Source organism: Manis javanica, chromosome 6 (assembly GCF_040802235.1).
Source record: "Manis javanica isolate MJ-LG chromosome 6, MJ_LKY, whole genome shotgun sequence".
Lineage (NCBI taxonomy): Eukaryota > Metazoa > Chordata > Mammalia > Pholidota > Manidae > Manis > Manis javanica.
This window is the reverse complement of record NC_133161.1, coordinates 121,886,336-121,914,192: the sequence shown is the minus strand read 5'-3', so window position 1 is coordinate 121,914,192 and position 27,857 is coordinate 121,886,336. Positions and strand designations below refer to the sequence as shown.

Here is a 27,857-nt window from a genome sequence, read left to right as displayed (position 1 = left end):
TTTCAAGGGAACTCCAAATGCATTTCATACCATCTCATCATAGCTATATTGCACTGAGTCATTAAGTCAAAGGTCCACCATCACCCTACCACGCCTAAACAGAAATCCAGGACTGATACAAGTCCTAAGGATCTTTACACGTAACAGATGTTTGCCTCTTTCCCCATTTTCACCCCTGCAACAAATGTTCTTATATGAAGATTTCCTGGACAGCAGAGATGAGTGAATGAGAAAAGCAGCCTCAAAAAAAGTATACATGCTATGTAAGAAATATTTTACTATGTGGCAATTGTATTGACAACAATTTTATGCTATAATGAAGTTTAAATGCAATACAAAAGTGTCAAGGAGAGTTCAGACCTGCTTAGATCCCACAACTGGAGTTTTTAGAATGGTTCCAATCTGCTGCTTGGAACTGCCAAGTGGCTTAGTATGTTTGCCAGAACTGGGAGATGCAAACTACTCAAGAAATTTTCCTAGAAATTTAACAAGTATTTGCTTAAATTATATCACTACTTGGCCTCTAACTGGGGCTGAGGGTTTAATAGAAGGATTTTTAGTGTAGATAATGGCAACTTATGTTATGGAAACTTCTGCATGAAGATGAGATGAAAGAATTCTAATTAACTACAACACACTTTGACATGTGCAGGTGCTTACTTCCAGAAGATTGATTTTCTTTTTACTAATGAGACCAGGGGTGACACTACAACTGTGTGTAATAAGGAAGGATCCATCAGACTGCTGATCCTCATACTTACGATATATTTGATGGCCATTTATAACCATTTTTCAGTCCTCCTACTGACATGGTATCTCCTTTCTCTCCACAGTCCCAGAAATCATAACAGGGGACATGGAATCAGCAATGGCCGTGGACTTGAACCCCTGGGTGGAATATGAATTTAGAGTGGTGGCCACCAATCCAATTGGGACTGGAGATCCAAGCACCCCATCTCGAATGATCCGCACAAATGAAGCTGGTAAGAATTTGGGAGCATTAGAATTCTATTCGGTATGACTTTAATCACTTTGAAAGCAAGTTGAATCAACCATTATTGCTTGCTTTAGTATAATTCTTCTTGATTCATTTACCTAGATATCATAAAACCATTTTCTTTAAAATAACTATTTTACTTTACTCATTTTCAGACCTTTTTCTCCTTGTTTCAACAAGTACAAGAATCTAGATGCTCCAGTTTCCTCCCAATGCTTGCACCCATCTTCAAGTCACCATGAAATTAAAGCAGTTTTTTCTAATTATATACTCATTCAGTATAGAAAATCCATGGAATTCAGAATAGATTGACTCACCCTCCTTTCCTCCAGTGATAACAGTGACCTTTAATCACAATGTGCACTTGCTTAGGACTCCCTGTGTTGTCCTTCACCATCTGACCTTGTATAAATTTACTCTAAGACAAACATAGACCTTAACTTAACCTACTGCCTTCTTGACATCTATGTGTAAAAGAGCTCCATGTGTCCTGACTTATAAAACATAGTTCTTGTCTTTTAGAATCTCTGAAGTATCCCTGATAAGATGCTTCTAATAACCACATATGGGGAATTGTCACCTTATTTAAAAACATTTGAGACATCTTGATTATCACCTGAAAGAAGCAGAATAAAGAAAAAAAAATTTAGTAGAGCTTTGATTGCTTTGGACAAAGTCTTATTGAGATTTATCTTTTATGTCCCTATAAAATTGTACATTGAGAAACGATCTAGTAAAGCACTAGCTTAGACAAATACAAATGCCAATAATGTTGATGAGAACAATCTGAAAACAACAGAGAAATGGAGGGTTATATTGCAGATATATGGAGGAAAAACAAATTTTAAGGTTTTTATATTCAGTATAAACATACGAATCTCGATAATCACGAGAATATGCACCAAGAATGAGGATTTTGTCATATTCTGTGTTCTGTGTCCAGCACCTAGAACACTGTCTGGCACTGGCACTCCATGTGTCTTTGCTGGAAGACTAAAAGGGAATATTTCTTTTCTTTCCTTTATGTACTTCTACCCACACCAGCACCTACTACGTAAGAGACACATACTTAGAACATGAAGACTTAGTTGTGTCCATTTTGAATTATAGTTATAGAATTGAACCAAAATGTGATGTGTAGCTTCTTACAATTTGAACAAAGCTTAAAATAATTAAACCATCAGAAGTGTTGACTCTTTCTCTAAAACCATTAAGCCTGCTTCTTTAAAAAAAAGAAAGAAAGAAAAGAATCCCAAATGGTCAATTTACTGTATTGTGACCAGCCATACAAAAGATATTCAAACGCTTTCTACATAAAAATTAAGCAACAAGGAAATAAAGTAGCCTAAATATGTTGGAAAGGTCCATTTACGGGTAATCCAACTTTTGTGGTTTGTCTATTACAAGTTGTTTTTCTGCTACTTTTTCAATAATGTGAATTTTAAATTGAACATTAATTGCCCGGTTGGATTTTGACGCATTCATAAAATCAGCCATGCTTTCATTGTGTACAGGTGTTCATTAATTAAGAGCAGAACAGGTTAGTCATTCCTCACTTTATGTACTCACTGCACAGATATTGAAATGACTGCCAATATTAGTACTTATGCTGACATATTTTCTAAAAAGCACTGCCTTACTTTGCATATTGTTAATTGTGTTTAAACAAAGGCAAAGATTACTGCCTAATTCAGTCTCTCTATAAATATTCATTTCAAAAATAAATAATCCATTTGGGATGAATAATCCTTTTAGTCTTTTTATAGTAGAAATCTCCTTACACTATTAAAAAGCTCTTTAGCAGAAACGCTTTTACTTTTCAAGCTAAACTGCATTTGCATGGTGCATTTTAAAAGACTTGGCCCTCATCTATTTGTGCAGCTACCTCAATCACAAAGTGCCTGTCTCTCCATTTTATCATGTGTTCCATATATAGGACATACTTTAGTCCATTAAAATCTTATGGAAGTGAAAAGAAATTCCATGAAAAATGCATGAAACACTCTCTTTTGAAAGTGAGTTGAGGAAGGCTAGCGCTGCCAAGCCAAGGCTTTATGCTTCTTGTGTTTTGGTACCACACAGAGCTAGAGCTACTAATGGTGTCGAGCCAAGGGTTGAGTTTTGTGCCTGTTTGGTCAGGCAGCACAGATTAAAAGGGACATCAATATCCTGAGACATTCTCTCAAGTGACACACTTTGCCTCTATTTGTTACATGTCCTCTATTTTAAAAGACGATGCTGTTCTAATAGACCACTTAATCTTTGAAAATCAGCAGAGTGGCTTGGAAAAGAAAAGGTCTCACATTCACAATATTGAGTTGAAAGTTTATGTCCTTTAAAATTCTACTTAGTACAATATTCTAAATCCCAAAACAGGTTTGCTGAAGCATATTCACCTTAGAATTGCTTCTTTCCCACACACCGAGAAAAGCTAAGTTTTCTCTGCAGTTTCTTCCAGGCTGTATTTTGCAATTGCCTCAAGGGTATATTCTGAATTCTAGTCAATAAAATAGATAATATATTTTAGTAGTCAATAAATATAAGATAAACTAACTCCCTATTATTAAGGTATCAAAATATAAATATAAATGTATGGTTTTACTTTAATGTACAATTTATATTTATTTATAGTGCAATTTTCTTACAAGTTTTAGTTTGTGGATAGATGATACATAGGTAGATGTAGATATATAGATAGATATAAATATAGATATAGATATAGATATAGATATAGATATAGATATAGATATAGATATAGATATAGATAGTGTTTAATTTTGGAAATGTGTTACTATCATCAAGCCAGTATATAATTTTAGGTTGGGTAATGGAAATGCTTTCTCTATCATTTAAAAAATGACACTTGAGAGAGAAATCACATTTTAGAAAATGAATTTGAAATATACACCATAGTAGAAATGGAAAAATATGTGAAGATGAACACAATAGCAATTATCTCATTTAATTGAACATTAATATTCTGTAAGTTATATAATTATAACACTAATTTTGAAAGACACTGAAAAGGAGAGAAAGTAGAGTTAACTATGTAATTTGTAATTTATAAAGGTTTGGTCTCTATAGTATAAAATTTCTATTATCATCAAAGTTCTTGGTATAAATTTCAATATTTACTGCTTATTTCAAATTATGATTGATTAAATAGATTGGACAGATAGAAGATGATAGATGTAGACAGACAGACAGATGATAAAAATGATTTGGAATTTGGAGTTAAGCAGATCTAGATTAATGCCACTTCTTTTTCATCACCTACTAGTAGTAAATATAGGCAAGACATATAGATTGTTTAAGCCTTAATTTTCTAACTTACAAAATGGAGATAACATCATAACTTACTGCTTTGGATGATTGTATTAAATATGACAATGCACATAAAACAGCCTCACAGAATGCTTGGCACATGGCAAATGTTTAATATTATCCATTTATTATCATTATTATCATGAATTCAAGTAAGTTTTTACTTTATTAAGTGGAAATTTGAATAATAGCAATCATGTATAAATGTTGCTCTTTTCGTTGAGGAGCCATTTTTCCCTTTAAAAGTATGTCTGTTGAATATAGGAAGAGCCGCTCAGTCTCCGGGCTTGGGCTGGCTCCTCCAAGACGTCCTCCCGTTGAGAAGTCTCTGCTGTAGACTCTGCCGTCAAGCTGTCACTTAATCCACCTGAACAGCTTGGAAGCTGGGAGAGCCGTCAGGCTGGGGTGCACAGCCCAGACAGAGCACGGCTCGCCTTTAAGCCCCTCCCACCTCCAGGTCTGGCCTGCCCGTGTTGCTTTGGTCATCTAGCCAGGTGTCAGTCTGTAAGCGGGTTGTGATAGGGCCTCAACATGCAGCCAGTTTCTGTGGTTCTTATAGCATAGACAAGACAAAAAGTGTAGAGAAAAGGTGGGATCAAATGAAAAGGCTGTGTTTTGAAAAATGTGTTCCATTTTCAAATTTTTCAGTTCCTTAGAACATTGTCTTCTCTCCTATCAGTCTCTTTTGACTCTAAGATGGAAAATGACACACACATATTTCTAGCAACAGAGGGCAAAATATTTTTTTTTCTGCATGTAAGAGATTGATGCTCAAGCAGATAAATGTATCAAGTGAAAATTTTCCTAGTCTTAGCATTTTCTGTGTTATATCACTGGTATGCCACTGGTTTACCAAACAACTGTAAAATTTAAACATAAAAAGTTTTATTCTTCTCTTCCATTGCTTTCCAAGACACTTCTAGGTACTAAGTCAGCCTCATGTGCAAGTATTAAAAAGTTCAATTCATTTAAATAAAAACTTTAATCTCACATTCAGTTCCATCGTCTCTCCCTCCATTTCAGCATAGGCTTGACCCAACGACTATGATTTGTCTTTTGGTCTTTCCATTTCCTCTCTCTCACCTTCCAACTACTGCCCTGGGCACTTCCTAGGTCAGGCAGGAAGAGGAGGAAAAACTACTTACCTGGTGCAATCTGTGGCTCTTGCAAGGATATTGAGTGTCCCATGTGAGGGCATTTGTCCACATGCTGCTTTACCCTCTTACGAGGTACCTTAGGTGCTACGGAGAATGTCCCGTCCCCTTGCAGGCAGCTTATTCAATGCAATCCCAACAAACCTATTCAAACCTACTTTCCACAGTGTCAACTTGGCCCACATTAATCATTTCACATTCCCCACCTGTCACACTCTCGAAATAAAGGATGTTCTCAAGAACTGTCTTGGTCTCTGCTCCAGTAGCAGTGTGGGGCTGGGCCATCATGGAAATTTCTGAAGCTGAACAGCACCCAGCCAGGACGTGAGAGGCAGCCATCTCTACGCAGCAGCAGTGTTTAGCTCAACGTCTCACTTAGCAGCAAGGGGAAATGACACTCTTAGATCTCTTCTACGGACAGCTGAGGGCAGAAGAAGATGACACAGTACATCCCTGTACTAAGCTGACACCCTTCTTCCAAAACATTCCCTATGCTAAAATCCTATCTATAGGAACTGGAGGTGGGTAAAGGGAAAGGGTCATAAAATTTGATTTCTCTATTTCTTAGCAGCTCTGTGGTTTTAACCTAGTCAGCCTTGCTTTAGCATCTGAGAGTACATGTGACTCACCCCAAATCCAGAAAAGACCCATTTAGCTTCCTACTACAATTTATTTCATTATACATTATCTTCCTCCTTGCGAAAAAAATCTTGCTTTTTTCATATTTATATCTTCATAGTTCTTAACCATGATAATTACTTAGGAAACTTCATTAATTTCAAAAATTATGGAAAGACCAACCACAAAATACTTTCATGATAAGATGGGGCTGCATTACTTTTCTCTAGACTATGTGGATTGGCCTTGTAAATGGCATTTAATGGGGCTTTGAAGGCCAGACCAAATGGGACTCAGGCAGAATTATTTACAGAGGCAATTAGAAATTCTACTGTTGTCAGGCACTGGTGTGTGCAGAGAAAAGGCAAAAGGCAATGGGGTTTTTAAAGGTCTTAACAGCCTCAAGTTCCAAGAAAATATTATATAAAAACATAAAACAATTCAGCTGAAATAATTGGGAAAATCAAAAAGAAAATACTATTAAATGAACATTATGGCTTTCTCCAACCCAATGAGTAATTTAATTATATTAAATAAAAGAAATGCTTCTCAGTTAACATTAGGAAAAGACAAAAATAATGGCAAGCAACAGACCTCTAAGACCAAATCCTGATAATTAGGGAAAAGGAAGAAACCAGTGCAGCTCATATAGCAGGTAATATTTATAAATCGTGAAACTGTACTGGTCCAGGCAAGTCTTCCCTACAAAATATATTCAAAAGATAGATCTCCAGTTTCAGAGCTACTTTGCAAGCCAAGATGATAATTTCAACAAATGCGTTTTGAAAAGAAAGTTCATTATTAGGCAGGTTTTTTTCTAATTAACAGCAAAATAATGGAAAAGCAAAGAAGACTTGGGCATGCAAGATAAAAGGGCAATGAGAAGTTTTTAACCCAGAAATAAATGTGAGGCGTTCGATTCAACTTTTCTTCTCTCTTCCTCGTCCCCGTAATACCATAAGTCATGAGTCAGTCATAACTCATGAATCATGTTTCAGGCCCTAAGGAAAGCACTTGCCTTTCATTATCATTTAATTCTCCTATCAACCTGCTAAAGCAAGGATCCTTTATCCCCATTTTCCAGATGGGAAAACAGAACTAGAGAATTTAAAAAACTAGCATGCCACCTAGTAAGTGGTAGAGCTGGACCTCTAACCTTGCACCAAAGATTGTGACTCCCAAGTTATCTGCCTCTCCTCCTCCGTCCTTCCTCTTGCCTTTTTCTTCTCCTTTTTTTACAACATGAATCAACATATTTCACTCAAAGATTCTTTTACCCTTCCTCTTCTTCTCCTTCCTTGTGGACCTGTATAAACAAGATTAAGAGAATATGAGTTGAGGTAAACAACATTAATTATATACACTGCCTCCTGTGCCAGTTACTGATGCCATTTATGAGAAGATTCATATATCAGAGAAATATCACATCTCCTAAAATATCCTAGCAATAAAACAAAAATGGTTTATTGCCTAAATTTCCAAATTAAAACCAAGGTGAGCCAAAACTGACAGCATAATTCCTGTGGTACTGTGTAGACAGTACTATCCAGATCTCCAAAAGGATGGTTTACTTCAAGATCACATGTGTATAGACTCATGGCGAACGTTTAGTGTTTATCATAGAAGATTTCACTGCTTTCTCTTTTTCAAGTCTAAGTAGATAATAACATTAGGTGATATTTATATATTATAGTTCAGGTCAGTATGATAAATAATTATGAAAATAGCCTTGAAAGGTAGGTACTGTTATTATCTCCATGAGGTAACTGAAGGCCAACGAAGTTAAGAAATATTTTAAGCTAACCAGCTAGAACGGCAGAATTAGGATTCAAACCCAGATCTTTCTCACTCCCACAGGAACCGTTTTACCATGTGTGTATACCACCTTATTGCCAATTCCTGCTTGTAGGAATAAAAGCATTATTTGAACCCTTTAGGAAACACCATTGGTATTTTTTTTATTTTGGAAACTCTTCAAATTTCACTGTTTCTATAAAGTGAACTTAAATGATAATCTGTCAACTGAAATATCAAGTACTATATATTTCAATTCAGGAAGAAAAAAATGTTTTTTAAATTTCCCTCTTGACTCCCACCTTTATTGTCTAAGCAACCACCCTTCTTCTTTCCAAACCAGATGCTGGATTACCATTAAGCTCCAAATTAGATGGCTTTTCCCAGGTCCCTAATAAAGCTGTATTATTTAATAAGCAATATAAACACCTACTGTAGTAGATATTGAAAATCTGGGGGCGGGGGGAGAAGAAAAGAGAGATTGGGAAATGATTTTTATCCTGTTTTCTTTTGTTTGTTGATTGCTAATTAAAGCACATTGTTAGGGTGATTGACTTTGGTCAAACTATCTCTCTTAGAAGGACCTCTTTGAGATTCATGGTTAAATTAATCTCTGCTTAAACTAAGTTTAAATATCATATATTGGTCTGTTTATTATAATGTTTCCAGTGTACAAGGTGAAAAGAGAAAATAGTGTACATTTCAACATGTCAGATAAGGCACTAGAATAACAAGGCATCTGCAGATTGTGGGAAAAGTATTAAATATATAATCTGTTCATGGAAGAGCATTGCTCAAAAAGAAATTCAGAAGCATCAGAGTTTAACCCAGTAATCGTGCGTGTAAACTTGATTCTGTAAGCTAACCAGCCCAAAACATTTATCAGTAGTGGACCGAGGGAGAAAAGCATCTAGCTGCTTAATTCTAAATCAGGTTTTCATTAATTACATTGAAATGATTTTGGTTTTTAAATGAGTATGTGTTTCTCTGAACTCAATGAAAGCATTTATTTGATGTTTGATTATATTAATTTTATGCTCCTAAGAAGAATTATAGAACTTTTAAACCAAAAGGGCTATGAAAGATTAAGCCAAATCCCTTTATATCATGACTGTTACTTTATAAAGGATATAATTAAAATCAGTGGAGTCCAAAACGTTGACTGCAGATATTATAACTTGAGTTCCACTGATTGTCTGCATGTAGTTAGGAAACTTAAGCCTATTAGAATTAGAGAACTGAATTCAAGCACCGTGATCCTGACAAGGAAACACAGGCTTGAGTTGCAACTATTAAAGACAAAATTTCTTTTTTGTTTCTTTGTTTTTCCAGTTTTATTACAATGTAATTGACATACAGCGTTGTGTTAGTTTAAAGCGTACCACACAGTTATTTGATATATGTACATATTGTGAAATGATCACCACAATAAGTTTAGTTAACATCCGTTCATGTCACAGTTACAATTTCTTTCCTTGTGATGAGAACTTTCTAAGATCTACTTGTTGGCAACCTTCAAATATACAATATTGTTAACATGCAGTATATTATATCCATAGAACTTATTTGTCATAACTGGAAGTTTGTATCTTTTGACCACCTTCACCTATTTTCTCCACCCCCGCCTCTGGTAACCACTGATCTGGTCTCTGTTTCCATGAGTTCAGTTTTTTTAGATTCTACATATAGTGAGATCATACAGTATTTGACTTTGTCTGGCTTATTTCACTTAGCCTAATGGCCTCAAGTTCCTTTCCATTTTGTCTCAAATGGCAGGATTTCCTTCTTTTTTATGCCTGAATAATAGTCCATTGTGTGTGTATGTGTGTGTGTGTGTGTGTACATGAATTAGGTGATATTTATATATTATAGTTCAGGTCAGTATGATAAATAATTATGACCTGTGTGTGTTTATATATATATATATATATATATATATATATATATATATATATATACAACACATTTTTGGTATTTAAATATAACACATTTTCTTTTTCCATTCATCCATCAATGAACACTTAGGTTGTTTCCACGATTTTAAAGCTTTAAGTTTTCTATTAGTAGTTCCTATTATATCTAGTAATGTTTTCTTTATTTTAGTTGATGCTTATATGCATGAACTATAATACCTTCATTGTGTCATTTACTATACATTAAAACTGGAGGTAAGGTGAGAAAAGGAGGATCTTATTTCTTTATATTAAGTTGAAGATGGACTGTCTTCTCTTAAAATTAACAACAGTAAGAAAATTTCAAAGACTGATTTCAAATAATAAAAGAAATTTTACAGAATCTGGGTCATTTATGGACAATTCAATTGAAATTTACCCAAACAGAAACAAATCACACCACAGAAAGTTTTATTTTACTTTCTTTGCTACTCAGAGTGGAAATTTTTTACTAGTTTCTTTTTAATTGTTTTACTCAAAAGTTAAACCTTTTGAAAAAATCTAAATATGATGTATGTTTTCTAAAAAATAAAAGTATTAATGGACTGCAAAACAGTACTACCAAAGCTTCAGAAGAAAGGTTTGACTTCAAATAGTCACTTGTATTTCATTCTAGTCAGACCTTGTAAATGAGCTCTGGGATCCACTCACTGGAGAGCCTGCAGCTACCTTCTAACTCTGACCTAGAAGTTCCAAGCATCCTCTTTTTTAAGGATGAGGGATGAATAAAATAAAATTAAAGGATCTTCAGTGCCTCATCTTTTCACAAAATCCATGATTATCATGAAAGTATCCTCAAATAAGAGGATTCAAAATCCTAAGCTTAGGATATAAATTTAGTAAATTCCATTATCATAGTGGCTTTGGTAGATTTTACTTATATTATTTAACCGTTAGTTGTCACAGCTGAATCTGAAAGTGTGTGTATGTATGTGTGCATATAAACTTTTTTTTTACAAACAAATGGTACTAAGAGAAGCTATAGTGGCATCATATCAACAAATTAACTTGCATCCACTATTTGACCTTGTGTTGATGGTCACAATATTCAGAACTCTGAGATTAGCAACTGGGAGAATATTTGGAACATTGTATCGCTGCTCTTTTACACCTACAGTTAAACCAGCTCCCATCCTGTGTGCCTTACCTGTGCAATAGACCAGAAAAAAGAATTTAGAATCAGTACTACAGAAGAGTGGTTTGCAGACCGGGTGTCAAAGCACACTGACATGTCATAGGTTATTATATGTAGCAATGACTACTACTAAAAAAAAAAAAACGCAAGTAATAAATGATTTGCTTGCTCTTCATTTAATTTGGGACATATTCACAGTTATTACTTTAATAATATCATTTTATCTCAGTTGATTTCCTTGTGATTCCTTGAATGAGAGACAAAAGGGTATCCAGGTTCATGAAATTCTGAGGGAATTCATAGGTGTGCACTCCACATATGAATAATCTTTACTATGTATGTAACTATGAAAGAAGAAAAATTGACAGCTGCTGCTGAATGTATCCTTCTGCATGTACATGAGCAAGACAAAAACTCAGGTTCATGGCAAAAAGTGCCCTAGGACACTGAAGTTTTGGGTCCTGGGAATAAAGGTCATTTACTAAATGAAGCCAATTATAAATTCAGAGATTTCTCTCCTACGTCTATGGTCCAAAGAGAATTTTTTTTTCCTTTTTAGTAGAATATAACTTCCACATCAGTTTTTCTGGTACATAAAATGCTGTGTGAGTACCTACCAGTAATCAATAGCCTTTCATCCAAGTTGGTAATATATGGGAGTGAATTTATTGTTTATGAGTATATCAATATCATTTAAAAACTATATGTTGGTTATAAAGGCAGCAGTGAAGTGTAAAATTGCTAATTTAGGCTCATAGCCTGGAAAATGATTTCTTTCAATAGTTTTCTTCATTTAACAGCTCTTCATTTGAAAATGTTCCCTTTCAGCTGCAAAATTTTGTGGTTTGGTGCAGTGAAGGGGAAATTTATTCCTTTGACACATTTCTTCTTCTAATAGTTAACCATTTGAAAAGTTTTACTGGGTGTCTATATATTTGTAATTTACATAGAAAGCCATTCTTGACAATTTTTTTTAATGTTTATTCTTTTAAAAAGGTTTCTACTACATGGAACTGTTGCTAAGATTTCTTTAAAATGGAGCTTTCTGGAGGTTCTGGTAAAGCAGCAATGTAGATTTTCCAGGGTGTCTCGACCAGCCTTAAGACCACAGAAAAGTCATAGGCTTAGAAATGAGAACATTTCTAGGATGAAATTTAACTAGCCATTTGTAGCTGTCCTTAAATAAGTGTTAATTATGATTTAGGCCTTACTTCCATTTACAAGTGTACTAGGCTGGGGATGCAGTATGTGGCCATGAAAAATACATATGAAACTCTCCTACGTAGGTTTGAAAGCAGGGTATCGAGCACAAACATTTTGTTTTGATGTTGAATATAACCACTCTAACTTCAAACAACTTTGACATGTTTCCTTTGAGGTTTTAGCAACCTGAGTAGTTCAAGATGTGTTACTGAAGAGCACTTAAATTACCCCTCTATGAATTTTCCTCACCCTTGGCCCATTTCCATCCGCAGTTCCAAAGACAGCACCTACCAATGTAAGCGGGAGAAGCGGCAGAAGGCACGAGTTAGTCATCGCTTGGGAGGTAAGAAAGCCCATACTCGGATGTCAGAATTTGTTGGTCCCTTAGAAAATTAGGCTACATTTACAGTATCTGTACGTGGCACAGGGACACTGCATAATTTCTGTTTAAATCAAATAAAGAAATACTTTGAGCGTGTATTACTCAGATGAATATTGCTAACCTGAACCTTTCCCATTCTCATCTAAGGCCCCAGCTGACTTTTTTCCATGTCTAAAGTATACATTCTTGTCATAGAGGATATCTCACAGTAAAGTTTGAGTAATTAAAATACATCCTCTTACAATTTATATTAGATGCTTGTTTGGCTTAGTTTTATTTCATTATTTCACAATCAGGTAGCATCCTTCATTTATTTAGAAGCTAAAGCCATTGGGAAGGAAGGAATTGACCGCCACTGGATTTGTGGCATAGTGCCTGCGTTATCTCGTTTGCTCTGGACAACAGTCCTAGTTGTGGAGACAATTTCCCTCATTTTATAAATGATGAAACTGAGGCACCATTGAATTAACTTTCTTAATAAACAACATATTTAAGTACTTTCTTAATAAAATGAGCAGTAACTGGGACTTGTGTTCTTTTGTTTCCATCAACATACAAGCTCTGAAGCTTCTTCTGTGAAAGGAAAGGAGTTGGGGGGACAGGGAGTGTGAGAGGTACATTTATTCTCCATGAAGCTACTTTCCCTTTTTGATGTTAATTTACCCTGTTATCAAGAATAACTATATAACTCGCAGAACTGTATCTTAGAATATAGAAACATGATGGAAATGGAAATGTCTGTTGGAGAAAACTGAATGAATCCCTGGCAATCTCCAAGAACAATAAGAAAACATACAGAAAAATTTTTCTAGTAAGAAATTTTCCATGAGCATATCCTCTGTCCTATTATTCTGTTCATTCCGCTCTTCTTCAATTAAAATGTATTTATTTTTCATTTCTGCTGAGGTAGTAACTTCCCAGTACCTCATCTTCACTGAGATCAAATATCTCTAAACAGAGAGAGCTTTGTCAGCCTTGTGTCTTGGCCTGGACTGCCACAACAAAGACACCAGAGTCAGGGGTGACTTAGCAATGTCAGAAATTTATTTCTCACAGTTCTAGAGGCTGGAACTCTAAGATTATGGCACTGGCATATTCCAGTCTAGTGAACACCTGCTGTCTGGTTCACAGAAAGCCATCTTCTCACTGTGTCCCCACATGGCTGAGGGGCAAGAGAATTCTCTGGAGTCCCTTTTTTTAGGGCACTAATCATGTCCATAAAGGCCCCACCCTCATGGTGTAATCAGTGCCCAAAGGCCTTCTCACCTCCTCATACCATCATCACGTGCATTTCTTCTTGTGAATTTGGGGGACAAAGACATTCAGTTTCTGGCAGTTTGATATACTAAGCTTTGTTTCTCTTCCTCCACTCAAAGTTTTTCCTCAAATAAAAATTCAAAAGGAAAAATTAACGAGTATTTATTGGGTAACTACTATGTGTCAAGCATCAAGCCAGTGGCTGATAGCTGCTCCATTGACTCGTCAATCACAGCTACTCCTTTCTATGGAGTATAATTGATGCCCATTTAACAACTTTAAATGTAAGCTATACAACATAAGAAGTTTCCTGAACAAATACCATTTTCCAATTTTTTCACATTAGCAAAGCAAATAATAATAATAATAATAAAACTACAGAAAATGTCTTACATTAACAACCTCTAGATTTTCTGTGCAAAGGGCCCCACAGAGCACCACTAGTGACCGTATTTCCCTGACCACCAGACCATACAACAGTTTTCCCCAACATATCTAGTCTAGGATGAAATTTCATTTCATATCCATGACTAATTGGAGTAAATCTGTTTCATTTCCAGAGTTTCAGTTCTTTTGAGACTTCTCTTAAATACTCAATAATATTACTTAATTTTCTATCTTTTACCTTTAAAATCTTTTAAGTTTCCCAAACTACCAAGTGATTGAGCTGTGTTGGTTTCCAAGGTAGAATAAAGATTTCGAGAGTCTCTTTTCCTCTATAGTTATCTATAACTTTTACAAAACTTGAAGAACTGGAAGAAATGGATTTTTTAAATCACTCATTTTGCTCATAATTCATTGCATTTTTCTCTTTAGCCAGTATCTGAAGAATTTCAGAATGGGGAAGGCTTTGGCTATATTGTGGCTTTCAGGCCCAATGGAACACGTGGCTGGAAGGAAAAAATGGTGACATCTTCAGAAGCCTCGAAATTCATTTATCGAGATGAAAGTGCCCCTCCTCTGACCCCTTTTGAAGTGAAGGTTGGTGTTTATAACAACAAAGGAGATGGACCTTTCAGTCAAATTGTGGTCATCTATTCAGCAGAAGGAGGTCAGTTTCTTTATCCCCGTTATCTTTACTCAACACTTAATATTTTACTTTGTTATATGGGTGAATCATTACTGTATGTAAGTATTAGAAGTACAGATATGCCAAAGGAGGAAGTTAACCTTACCCATAGTCCCACTACACTTTATATATATATTCTTCCACAATTTTTCCAAATAACTTTTATCTTAAAAAGTTGAACTTTCCATATGTATTGCTTGTTTTCATTCCCTAACAATATATGGCAAATATCTTCCCATAATAACAATGTTAGTAATGCCTATAGTATATTCTATTCTGTGCATGGACATTTAACCACTCTTCCTTCGTTTGAAATGCAGACAATTTCAAATTTTAACACACTAGATTTAACTTAATATCCCATTTATGTGACTGATACATGTCTATTACTAACTTCTTACACACAATATTGCATTGATAAAGAAGAATTGGGCAGGGCTTTCTCTTGGAAGCGTTTTACATATGACATCATTAAAGCCTCATGAGAATTTTTTCTAATGGGCATTATTACCTCCATTGTAGAGAAAAAGAATTGTAGGTCAGGAAAGTTAAGGAACTTGCTAAAGTTTGCATGGCTTGTAAATGAGAATTAAACCCAGTTATGTCTGATCATTAAATCCTTGATTTTTCTATAGCATGCTGCCTGCATAAGCAAAATTACAACTAATTCTCAAGATAAAATTACTAGGTAGGCAGGAACCAGTAGGCATTGTATCCATTTTACAGATGAGTAAACTATAAAACTGTGACTCATTTATGGTCACAGTCAATAGGTGGTGGTACTGAAGTGCAAACTCAGCTTCCTACATCAAAATCCTGGATTCTTTCAAGTTTTTATACAAAAATGCAGTTTTTTAGTTGGAGAAAGTATGATAGATCCAATCCCCTAAGGTTAGTTTTTCCTCTTAGCTCTTCTTTTTAAGGGCAGAATTTCAATTGGCTTTGCTAGCAAAAACAGTGTCTCTCATTCCCTAAATTTGACAAATTACTGAGAAAATGTTCCACTGAAGGTAATACTCATTGGACCTTTAAATAAATATTGTCAATATAAACTGACCTTTTTACAGCCCTTGTGGCCACATGTGTGACTTGAATAACTCAAGATAATTGTTTCTCTTTTTAGTACTGTGACATGGAGGGAAATAAGGTCATTGAATATCGAAACACAACGGTATTATATGACTTATGTAAAATGCAGTTTTTTAATACAAACTTGCCTAGACTTTTTATAATACAGAGCCAAATTTTGCATAAGAAGCAGAAAGTTTATTTTAGTATAAAAAATGACAAAAATAAAAATGCAGAACCAAATAATAACAAGGAATCATAAGTGCTCTGATGAGATACACATACACTTAGCATTTCAAGTTTCTGATATGTTTTCAAATAGGCTGGTGTACCATATTATTTATATTATTTAATTTAACTCTTACAACCAAATATGAGTGGAATCTCAAGCCACAATCTGTTTTTCAAGAAACTGAGATTCAGTGTACAAATTAAAATGCTCAAATTCACATCAGTAAGTGACAGGGCTGGGATTTGAACCCCAATGTGAAGGACTCCAAAGCTCATTCTTTTAAATACTACCTTATACTGTCTCATCAGGAATGTACACAATAATATTATTTTGTTATTGTCTTATATTTACTGTGTTTGGTCATACTTTTCATTACAGGTACCCCCCACTTCTTAAAAGTTTACATTACACCACTATACTTTTAGGAAAGGCCTACATTAGTATGGTAACAGCCTTTTTCATAAAAGCAAAAGTCCTTTTCGAATTTCTTTCGGTCAGTGAAAACCAGTACTAACGTAGGTCTTTCCTTAAAGTGAAGTTGCAGAATACGTACTTCTGTAAAGCAGGGTATACAGGTCACCTCATGCCATTTCAGCTTACCAAAATTTTCGTAAGAACACTCCTTTCAAAAGCTTGGGAAACCTGCGTTTGCTACTCCAAAAATCTTTTCTGAAGCACATGTTTTATTCAGGAAGTGCATATTCTTGTTGCTTTAAAATTTCTTCAATGTAATTATCAAGCCCATAACCCCAAAGGTCACATATGGTGAATTGGAGAGGTTTGTTGAACAGGCTTTGTATGGTAACACCAGTGCTGCTTTTAAGAAATCAAGATTTGTGTAATTCCTTGGCAACTTTTGCTCTCAAATTAAATTATAGCAACCACCATGGATTGTTTAGATTGAATTTCTTCAAATTTGAAGTGGCTTTGGAGATTTCCCTTTCAAGCTAGATAGGAAATATGCATATTTTCTGTCAAAGGAACTGAAGTTGTTCCTGGAACATATTTCATAGTAACACTTGATTTATTTTGGTAGGCTGAAGGCTACTGGGCAAATTATATCTAGATAGAGTCTGTCTTTGTTCTGAACACAAAATTCAAACATATATTTGGAATTGTTCACTAATTAAATTTACCAATTTGAAACTTTATGTGCAAGTGTTAGTAAAGTCTTAGCATCATGGGATTGTGTCATCTAGGAAAAGGAGGACAATGGAAGGGATGAGCATTTGTCCGGAGTGAGAAAAGCCTGACTTCCAATCTGCCCACCAAACTGTAAGATCTTAGGCAATTTGTCCACCTCTCTGGGCCCTGCCTTCCTCCATTTTAAAAGTCAAAGTCTCAAACTACAACGTTTCTGGAAGCTATTACAAATCTAATACTGAAATTTTGTCAATTTCTTCTTTTTTAAAATATTCTTTTAAATCTTAGTTGTCCCAGAATAGGCAGTAATAGTAGATCAATTTTGGCTATATAATAAAAAGAGGGAAATCAGTGTCCCTGTTTAGTCAATCGGCAAATTGCTTTAAATAGAGAGAACATTTTAAAGATTAAACCATTTTCAAAAAGAGTCAAGGCCTATAGTGTATGGATAAAATAATATATTGCACTCACACCAGTGCAGGTTCCTCTCCTCTGTGTCTCTGGACGCTCATACAGACCCCATGTGCCTACATCATCACACTCCTGCCCTAACCCCGAAAACGTGATTGAGACCCTATTTCCCCATAAGACAAATTCTGTATCTTTGTTCGTCCATTGACCAAGGTCACCTGTTTATCACTTCAGATTGCCTCTGTAGTCTGAGAAAAAGTAGAGAACAGGAGGAGTAGGACTGGCTTTCCATCTCTGTTGATGGGCATAGTTCTTGCTCTTCATACCAAGAATATAATTATTAGCATGCCTAGAGTACCACGGAGAAGCCACTTTTCACAGCTGACACCAAGTTCGGAAGAAAAAATGTGCCAGTTGCTATGTCGAATGCAGTCATTATAATTCATGTTGTTTGGAGGGAAGTGCAGAACAGAAGGATTTCAAGACACCTTACAGTACTGGTTCTCAATCCATTTCCTGCTAGTACATCGATGACAGAGACCTTCATAGGCAGAATACACTGGTGTAAGTGCTGTGTCCATTCCCCATACCCTCTATCCTTTTCTTTTCCTCTCAAGAAAGTCTATTGGATGTGAGAATTAAAATCCTGAATGTGATCTGTTATCAAAAGGATTCACTATTTACAAATATTGATACTTGGGAAATCACTTGAGAAATGACCTTGACTCCTGCAGATCTGGGGTTGACTGCTGCCCAGAAAATCTCTAAATGGTTCTTGGGCTAACACCTGTCAGCCTTTGAAACTTGTCAAGATGTCCTAACAAAAGTAACCCTGAATTCTTCAGTCAGCACTAAGCAGCACCTTACACAATCCTGAAAGGAGAGAGATTTGATTGCCAAGTCTTCCTTGCACCTGGCACATATATCAGTTACCTATCCCATTAAACCAAGCAAGAATTATGTGCATTCTAGCCCTGATTTGAATTCAGATTCCTAAGATATGGTATAATCTTGTATAATACCCTCTATTCAGGAAACAATTCTAATTTTTTTAAATAATAGCAAAGTTCCAGCCAATGAGATTTATAATCCATGGTAGAAGTGATAAAAAGTGATTTTTTTCAATATTAAAAATCAAACAGGCTTTCACTTTCATATTTCTAGAAATATTTATTGTCAAATTAATATCTGTTTTCCACTTAGTTCTTGTTAGTATAGTTTTGGAAAGGAAAGAACCTGAACAATCAATTATATCTAATAGAAAAATAGAAATACAAATCAGATTAATTCTAGATTAAAATATCTATTTATTTGTGATACATTTTAGCCTTCTTTAATTTTTTTTACTTTTGTATGTAAAAAGTATGCTGTGTTATTGTTATTAAAACAAAAAAACCTCTCCTCATTTATAGAAAATGATACGAAATTATCCCTTGCAAATGGAGCTACCCCAGCTCAAATTAAAGCTCAACATTCATGACGTGTTATTCTCCAGATCAGTTCTTAGCCGAAACTGAGCTCACTGGGATTTATGTGAACTTGAAAATTAATAAATTGGTATATTAGTTATAAAATACAAAGAATAATTTCCTGTCTTTGCCAGATGATCCATTTGAATTAGTGCCTGTAAAAGTTCAACTACAGCTGTCTTCACTGAATTCTTTAATAATGAAACCATAACCCTTCTCCCAAGGAGTTTATAAAACTCTCCTTTGATTAATGCTGTTACCCACCCCTCCTGGAAAGTCAGATGTATAATCAATATTACAAGCATGTCCCCCCATATCACATGGAGAACTCCAGCTGCTAGGTCACTTAATGCAAATGTATTAACATGGTAATGCTGTTCAAAATTTTAATCTAACAGAAACTGAAATCTATCAATCAGCCTGTCCATTTTATATCCCAAGATTGGAATGAAAGAGTGAGTGGTGACCTAGTTAATATCATCATAAATAAAAGAAAAAATTGAATATTTTTAAGCCTTTGAGTCTATTAGATATAATAATGCTAGTACAATCTCAGGAATAAGTCCCTGAATTTTCATCAAATTACCCAAGTATAAGAGACAGAAGTGAACATGGCAGGAAGCATCCTGTGATTTACAGATCAGGGGAATTTTCTAGATGCCTGAATATGACAGGATCTATGGGGAGCAGTGCAGTGTGGTTCTAAATTATTTTTAAAAATCCATGAATAAGAATGAAAGGAGTTGGTAGTAAGCCTGTGGCAGAGTTAAAAAGGAAGTGATGGTGGATCAGGTAGTTTCTAGCAAGATTTAGAGTACAGAGCTCAAGTGGAGGTCCCAACATCAAAATTTTTTTGGTGGGGCAAGGAGAGAAAGACATTTGCAAAAGGAAACACAGTGGTTATATAAACACAGATACGAACACGGAAGCAGATAGCATGGCAGTTAGGACCTGAGTGCCTTGTTCAAATCCTCTCTTCACTCTCATGCAGCTGTCTGACCTTGGGCAAATTGCTTAACCTCTCTGCCCTTCGATTTCCTCATCTGAAAAAATGGTGATGGTGACAGTAGGGCTATTGGCAGGATTAATACATATAAATAATTTGAATAAGGCTTGGCACATATCAAATCCCCAGTGACAATTGTTACTATTACCTTTAGTTGTTCCCCTCATCTATTTTGTTTATTCTTTTATTTTTTTAATCTTATTCCATCTGTTCCTCTATCAGTTATTTGTAAATAATTGGGCAGCAAGAGAATGAACTATGTACGTTCCTTCTAAAATATCTTCTGCCCCAAAACAAACTCTAAGAGAGAGAGTCTGAGCCAACTGCTGCTTCCTTGGTGCCAATTTAAAAGCACTTGAGACCTGAATTCTAGCTGGGGCTCTTTCAGAGCCAGAAACAGAGTTTAGATAAATCAACCCGTGTACATGTCACTTTTTTCATCTGCAAAATGAAGGTATGGACTTAGAACATAGGTCCGTAACTCATAAGCCTATAGATATCCCGTAAGAAATATAAATAGGTGAAGTAGTCCTGGTCTGAGACAGTAGGTAGTGGTAGGGACTTTGGCAAACTGAAAACAATATGGGACTGACTGACTAATGGGACCCTGACGAGGGGGACCGACTGCTATTTCTCATCAACCAATACCCAAGAATTCAGCCTTAGTATCACCATTTTTTCCCAAAGGAACCAAAAATTCTTATCTGTCTCTGAAGTGTTGGAACAAATTAATTTAGCACATAACTTGGGCAAAAAAACATGACTGGAGACCAACTGGCCATCCAAATTTGACTCATCACTCAGTTACAGTGGGATCCAGGACAGCTAGCTCCAATCTGAACCAGGCATTCTGTGATTCAGTCAGTTGCTCTTACATACTGACAAAATTTTGATCCATATGCAAATGTTCACTCAGCTGAAAATAATATGTACCAAAACTTCTGGAAACAAACCGACTAAGGTCACATTTTTAACATGCTGAAATTTTCAATTCAGATCAATATGGATCTACTTCTGATATTATTTATATCCAGAAACTAAAACAAATAAAAAATGACTCTTCAGTTCTTGATTGATCCATTCACCCTCATTCGATTCAATGAAGCCATTAGCATTTAGCCTCCAAGAATGCGACCATGGTGTGTCAACCGGGGTCTGATCCCGACTTAAGATCTTCAGAGCTTTTAAATAGAAATTACGGTGCTTATTTAGGAAATAGGTTTGAGTATTTTTTTAACTTTCCTTTATTTTTGACTTAAAAAAAAACCTTTTTATTTGTATTTGAGAGGTATACTTAAGCTTGCATAGGGCTACAGAAAGCTGAGAGAAAAGTAACTTCTTTCTCTTGAGATAAAGAGAGATAGGCTGCTGCCCAACCACTCTCTTTTCTGCTTATGAAATTATTTATCCCCTGAAATCTTCTTTGACAAAGGTGTAATTGCTTCAGTAATAAAAGCGGAAAGAAGGCATTTGATACACAAACCTTTTCAATGCATTCATTTAAAAGATAGGCAAAACTGCTCTGAATAGCAAATGATATCCAAAGGATGGCTGTCTTTGAAATAAATCATATCCTAAATCCCAGAGATCACGTTGTACACACCTTAAGGAGATCAGCATTTCCTTTCATTTACCTGCAGAATCAAGAATGTAACTCCTGTTAAAAAGCAATGAAAAAAAGTTTTGTTGCAAGTCTGCTAATCAGAATTCCAGAATGAAATAGAAGCTTTTCCCAGATTTTTAAAAAATCGGTAGATGCACAAATAACAGGCAGTTGGAAAGTATTGTGAGGGAAACCATGGTGCAAAAGAAAATAATAAAAGGTATTCAAAGGGCAATAGAATGAGAAATTACAATTTATACCATGGCAGTAATTAATGTCAGCTTCTGTGTAAAGATTAATGTAGATTTACCAAAGCACTTTGAATTAACACGATTATAGCATGTGATTTTAATGAAATCCTTACCAAACAAAATTATTGCTGGATGCAAACATAGACATTGAAAAAGTCTTTTACGAGCATCTCTTATAGTAAGAAAGATAGATATTTTTTATTGATATTCTTCAATTAACAGTATACAAAGGTTCTCCAGATGAATGTGTGACTACCTTCCATTAGAGAAGGAAAGATCTCAGGAAATGGTTGCAATTCCTTTACTCTCTCTAATGATGACTTTTAAAAATCTTACTTTAAACTCTTGTCTTTGCAACATGGCTCCCTGAATCTTAAAAAAAAAATTTTTTAACAGATTAATCTGAACTCTTACCAATGCTATGGGATTAGTTTCAAAGTCTCTACATTTTTTACAGGGTGGAGGTTTTTTAAACTGACTGTGTACACAACTGTTTGAAGGAATGTATGGCCTTTATTCTGCCGTGTCATTTAATGTGTGTTTGTGACACCGTATTTATGATTCAGCAATGTCAAAGCTGGAAATATTTTGTTCCTCACAGAGAGTGCAACCTCAAATAAAGTGCACTTCTTGATGGATGCCAATCAGACATGGTATATTTGGAAAAAAAATAGTGAGAAAGGTCACTGAGCATAGGAGCAAATGAAAAGGTAGTTTTGAGCAATAGCACTGAGACCTTCGGGGACTTTTCTTTTCAGTCCATACCTGTCTTAAAAGTCAACGCCTGCCTTTTAAATATCATGATTCATAACATATTCCTTATACAACCATGGAAATGTAGTTTTGTGCTCAGAACAACAAAAAATCTAATGAAGTTTTGATCTTTGCACAAGATACAAAATAAAATAATAAGTGATAATTTTTTAATGTGTATTTTAAGTGCCAAGCACCATGCTAAATATTTTATGTGTACTAGTCCAACTAAAGCTAACCTGAAAAATCTATGCGATAAGTATTCTTATTAGGCACATATTACAGATAACAGAACTGGGGCTTAGGAAGAGGTGAAGCAACTTGCCTAAAGGTAAATAAATAAAAAATGTTTTGAAGGCAAAAACAACAGCTGCGATAGCATAAAGCCAAGCCTTATTCCCTCATCCATTGTTGTGATCATTATGCTAGACTGGCAGACAAGTCAGAAAATTTGTACTTCTCCAGAACAGCCCAGTTAATCCAAGAATAAAGATCTTTGCTTGTCTTAGTAGAATTGTCATTTGTCGTTGGTAAGGTATTGATGAGATCTGACCCAAATATAAACATCCAAAAAGATCATCCTTTTACCTTCCTGTGTTTTTCATGGCTACCACAGCATTTCATTTCAAAAACAAGGCAGAAGGAAGAAACATCTGACAGATTCAGGTGCAATGCTTTGATAGACACACGTTGTTGCCACTGAGGTTTATTATTTCCACTTTCTTCATACAGAACCCAGTGCTGCTCCCACAGATGTGAAGGCCACAAGTATGTCTGTGTCGGAGATTCTTGTTGCATGGAAACATATTAAAGAAAGTCTAGGAAGACCACAGGGATTTGAGGTATGAACTGAATTATTGAAAATAAGCCTTGTTATTTCTGCTGGCACCGCATTCTCCTAAAGACATGGTCTGGTGATACTTCAACAGAACTCTATTCCTTTGAAATTTTGCTCTCTGTCAAAGAAGTTAAGAAATACACTATTTTACTGACATGTATTATGTTGGTCACTAGCTGGCTTACTTTTTGATACAGTAGTTTCCACAGCACCATGCAAATAATTTTTTTTAAACAGATGAAAATAGAACTTTAGATAAAAATCAGGAGCTACAGATGGATATTTACTGATATCCAACTTATTGGTTGTTTATAAAATGTTTTTGTGTATTTCCCTCCAATAATTTAGTGTATGAAGAAGTCTTCCTATTGTACTATGTTGGCAAATCTTACCTCCCATACTGACTTCTCAAAATTTGCTTGGAACATAATGATCTATGCCTATTCACTCAAATGATCTTTTTGTCCCTTAACTTTTTATATTTTTAAACACAGTTATACCAGCCTTATGATGGTGAACATTACATAACAATTCAATGACTTCAATGAAATTTTAGCCTTCACATGGACTAGAGGATCGTGGGCAGTCTGTGAAGTTGCATATTCCGTGAAAACGAGGTCACTTCTTCTCATACAGCTCTTGCTAAGTATGGGGATAATTTCTAAAAACAAAAAAAATTATTAGCATCCAATGCAATATCTTCATTGCCTTTAAACTTTTTAGCTCTATTCCTCTGTTTCAACTCCTAACAGGATGTCATCTTGATTTTTGAATAGTGATCATGTACAGGACTTGTACACCAACATGGTTTCTAGGCTGAGAACACACTTTTTATTCTATTTCAGTTTTCAAATAATGCCTGAGAAATATTTGATTAGTATATGACTAGCATTAGATGATGATTACTGTGATAATGAATTTATGCAATCATTCTAAGACTTACAGCAAGGATTATTTCTAGGAAACCATCACCTATACACCATCATGGATTTATTTCTACAATATTGCTTTAATTCATTATTTGGAATGATAAGTCAGTATGTATCTTACCATGATTGCATGTTTATTTGGTTAAGATAGTCTCCTTTCTCCCTCTCCGTGATGCAGGGACGGTATCTGTTCACCAATGAATCCCAGCAACTGACAGTACATTAACTATTTGTTGAATCAATGAATATCTGTGTTTCACAGTCAGACCCTCTTAACACCATTGTAGAAGGAATTAGGGTGGCCCCAGTTCCTTCACTGGGCCGGTGCACGTCCCCCAGCTGCTGTGAATGTCAGCTGCTAGTGGTTCTCTGTCTTCCCTCTGGAGCACTGCCTTCCACTGAGGGCCTTACCTGAAAAGTTACCTCCCCCACAATCAGGCAGCCCAAGGACAGTGACTGTTTGGCACTGACTGGCAATAGTCCCTCGCGTCAAAGAGAAAACAACTTTATGTGCAGTGTATGATCTACAGTCTTTGCCGTATGTATCAGGCCAAGGCCAGATTCCCTGGGACCACACAGGTGCTCAGCTGCCTGCCTTTCCCCTCCTCCTTTCCTCCTTTCCTTACAGATTTACCTGCAGTCACTTTCAGGATAAATCACATGCACTCAAATCTGTCCCAAGCTCTGCTTCTAGGAAGCCTAACCTAAAACAATTAAGTAAGTGTACTCTAGCTATACCTCTGAATCAGAACATCTGATATACATACTTTTAGAAAGCCACAAAATGTGTCCCGGTGAACAGGAAAGTGAGAATCAGGCTCCTACATCTCAATGTGGTGCTCTGCTCACAGCCAGCCATCCTCAATCATTTTTCTGCCTGTCCTTATTAATAGCACCATATCACATTCTTACTGTGACTCACCTGTAATGATAGCTCTACAGGAGGTTCTGCACAGATCATGTAAGATTTAGATTTGTGCACAATTCTTCCCTTCCTCAATATCAATCATCCATTCATTAATTCAACAAATATTTGTTGAAAGCCTACTAAGAACTAGATACTGAACTCTATGCTAGGGATAAAACAATAAGCAAACTAAAATCCCTGTCCTTGTGAAGCTTATATTATATATGTTATACTATAGAAGTAAACGATAAACAAGCTAACAGATAAATGTATGATATAATCTCAGTTGATGACAACTGCTATATAGAAAACCAAAACGGGTAGAGCAAGTGGATAGAGAATGAGTCTGCTATTTATAGAGGTCTGAGAAGTCACTCTTTCTGCAGTTGGACATTTGAGTAGAAACCTGACCAAGTGAGAGAGAGAGAGAGACAGAGAGAAGACCACCCACAGGCTCTGAAGCAAGAGCACACTGGCCTTATTTGAAGAACAAAGAACAGGGGGAGAGAGATTGTGGAGAGACCGCAGTGAGCAACAGGGAAAGTGACAGCTGGGTGACGGACGAATCACCAGGATAAGGACTAGGTGGATGGGGTCTTATGAACTGTGGAAAGGAATGTGGATTTTATCCTAAATGTGAAGAGAAGGCATTAAAGGGTTTTGGACAGCGAGATTAAAGTCAGGATTGAATCCGGAGGGTAGCGAATGGACCCCAGAGAAGACTCGGAAGAGAACAGCAGGGAGGCAGCCGCTCCCACCTGGGCGACGGTGCCCTGGCTTTGGGCTGGAGGCGTCACAGTGGAGCTGATGAGAAGTGGGCCTTTCGAGATGTGTTCTGAATGGAGGTGTGAAGAGGTGAAAATGTGTTGGATGTGGGCTGAAAGAAAGAGAAGAGTCAAAGCTAATTCCAGAGCTTTTTGACCCAAGAAACTGAGTGAATGACTCGACATTCACATTGAAGAGGAACTAAGAGAGGAGTGTGGGTTTTAGAGAAAGAAATCAATGATCCTCTTTTAAATGTATTGAGTTTCATGAGCCTTTTTATTCCCAAAAAGAGTCATCAAATAGGTCTTGTGTTAACAGAAAGGTTAGAGATGAAGCTATAACTGCGGAATCCACAGTATGTACGTGGTTTTGTGTATGTGCCGGCTGAGATCCCTGAGTGTTGATAAAAATGACTTCTGAGAATTAAGCCCTGTGGTGCCTCACGTGGAGCTCAGAAAGGAGGAGAGTCTGACCAGAGGAACTAAGGGAGGCACTGAAGAAATTAATTCAGAAGCCAAAAGGAGAAATTCAAGATAGACTGTGCTACTGATTAGAATGCTGCTGAAAAATTCAGAAGATAAAGTGTAAGATCGCCAGATGGATATGGCGACGCAGAGACCCTGGCGACCTTAATAAGAGGGGTTTCTTGGAAGACTACTGATCAGGACTTGACTGGAGATCAAAGTCAAGATCACTCAAGAATGACATTCAGAAGTGTCAGACTACAAAGGTTTTGCTCAATTTATTTCATTCAAAATGACAACTTACTACACGCAAAAATGGAATATTCTTAAGGAAGGAATACTAATAGGAATTAATCAAATTCTGGAATAATCACAATGAGCACATTTTTTAATTAAAAGAAATTGACCCAAATTCTGAAAACTATTTTTATACATAGAAACAATGCAGAATCCACAGGACAGTAACTTCTGTTCTATTTTACAGTGCCTTATAAATTGTAGTTTCAAAAAATATGACACCTTGTTTCCCCAAAAATCAATATCTTTTTAAATGGAAAATTAAAGGTGTGCTTTTATATTCAGAAAATAATTAAAACATTTATAATTCAATGGTCAAATATGATGTTAACAGTATTTTAAGAAAATATACTCAACAAAGATTATTTTATTTTATACTGTCTCATAACTGGGTAGTTGCATATAGATTTACAAACAAATGTGATAGAAATAAGGCATATCAGCATCTCTCCCACCCTCTCTTGTCTGCACTTTTTTTCTCTTCAAGGGGAGCTCTGTGTCCATCCTTCACCTTACCCACCCTAGAACTCACTGCTCTCATCTTCTCACCTTTTTTATTGTCTTTTCCTTTTTTTCTTTTTTCACTTAGTAAAAGACTTCACGACTAAATATTACTAAAATGTAGTAACTCCCTAAAGGTTAATTTTCATCTCGTCACTGTCTTCCTCCTCAAGTCTCTTCCACAATCCCAGCTGTTTCTACTAATGGTGGAATTCTGAGCATGGTGACCATAAAGCAAGTTTGTGGTTTTGTTGATCACTGAAGCCAGTGAGGTTCATTTCAAATTATATGTACTTATCATATCAGTCCTCTGAGTTATTTTTCTAACCATAATT

General features: G+C 35.8%; 1 protein-coding gene across 2 annotated transcripts in view; it reads left to right on the top strand.

The window, feature by feature from the left end:
• Nucleotides 1-27,857, top strand: part of CNTN5 (contactin 5) — a 1,232,567-nt gene that overhangs the window by 1,168,450 nt on the left and 36,260 nt on the right. For both annotated transcript variants that reach the window (XM_073239418.1, XM_037025637.2), the window contains 4 exons: nt 834-983; nt 12,450-12,520; nt 14,633-14,867; nt 23,554-23,663. In XM_073239418.1, the coding sequence (XP_073095519.1) occupies nt 834-983; nt 12,450-12,520; nt 14,633-14,867; nt 23,554-23,663 (566 nt within the window). The remainder of the gene's footprint in view (nt 1-833; nt 984-12,449; nt 12,521-14,632; nt 14,868-23,553; nt 23,664-27,857) is intronic.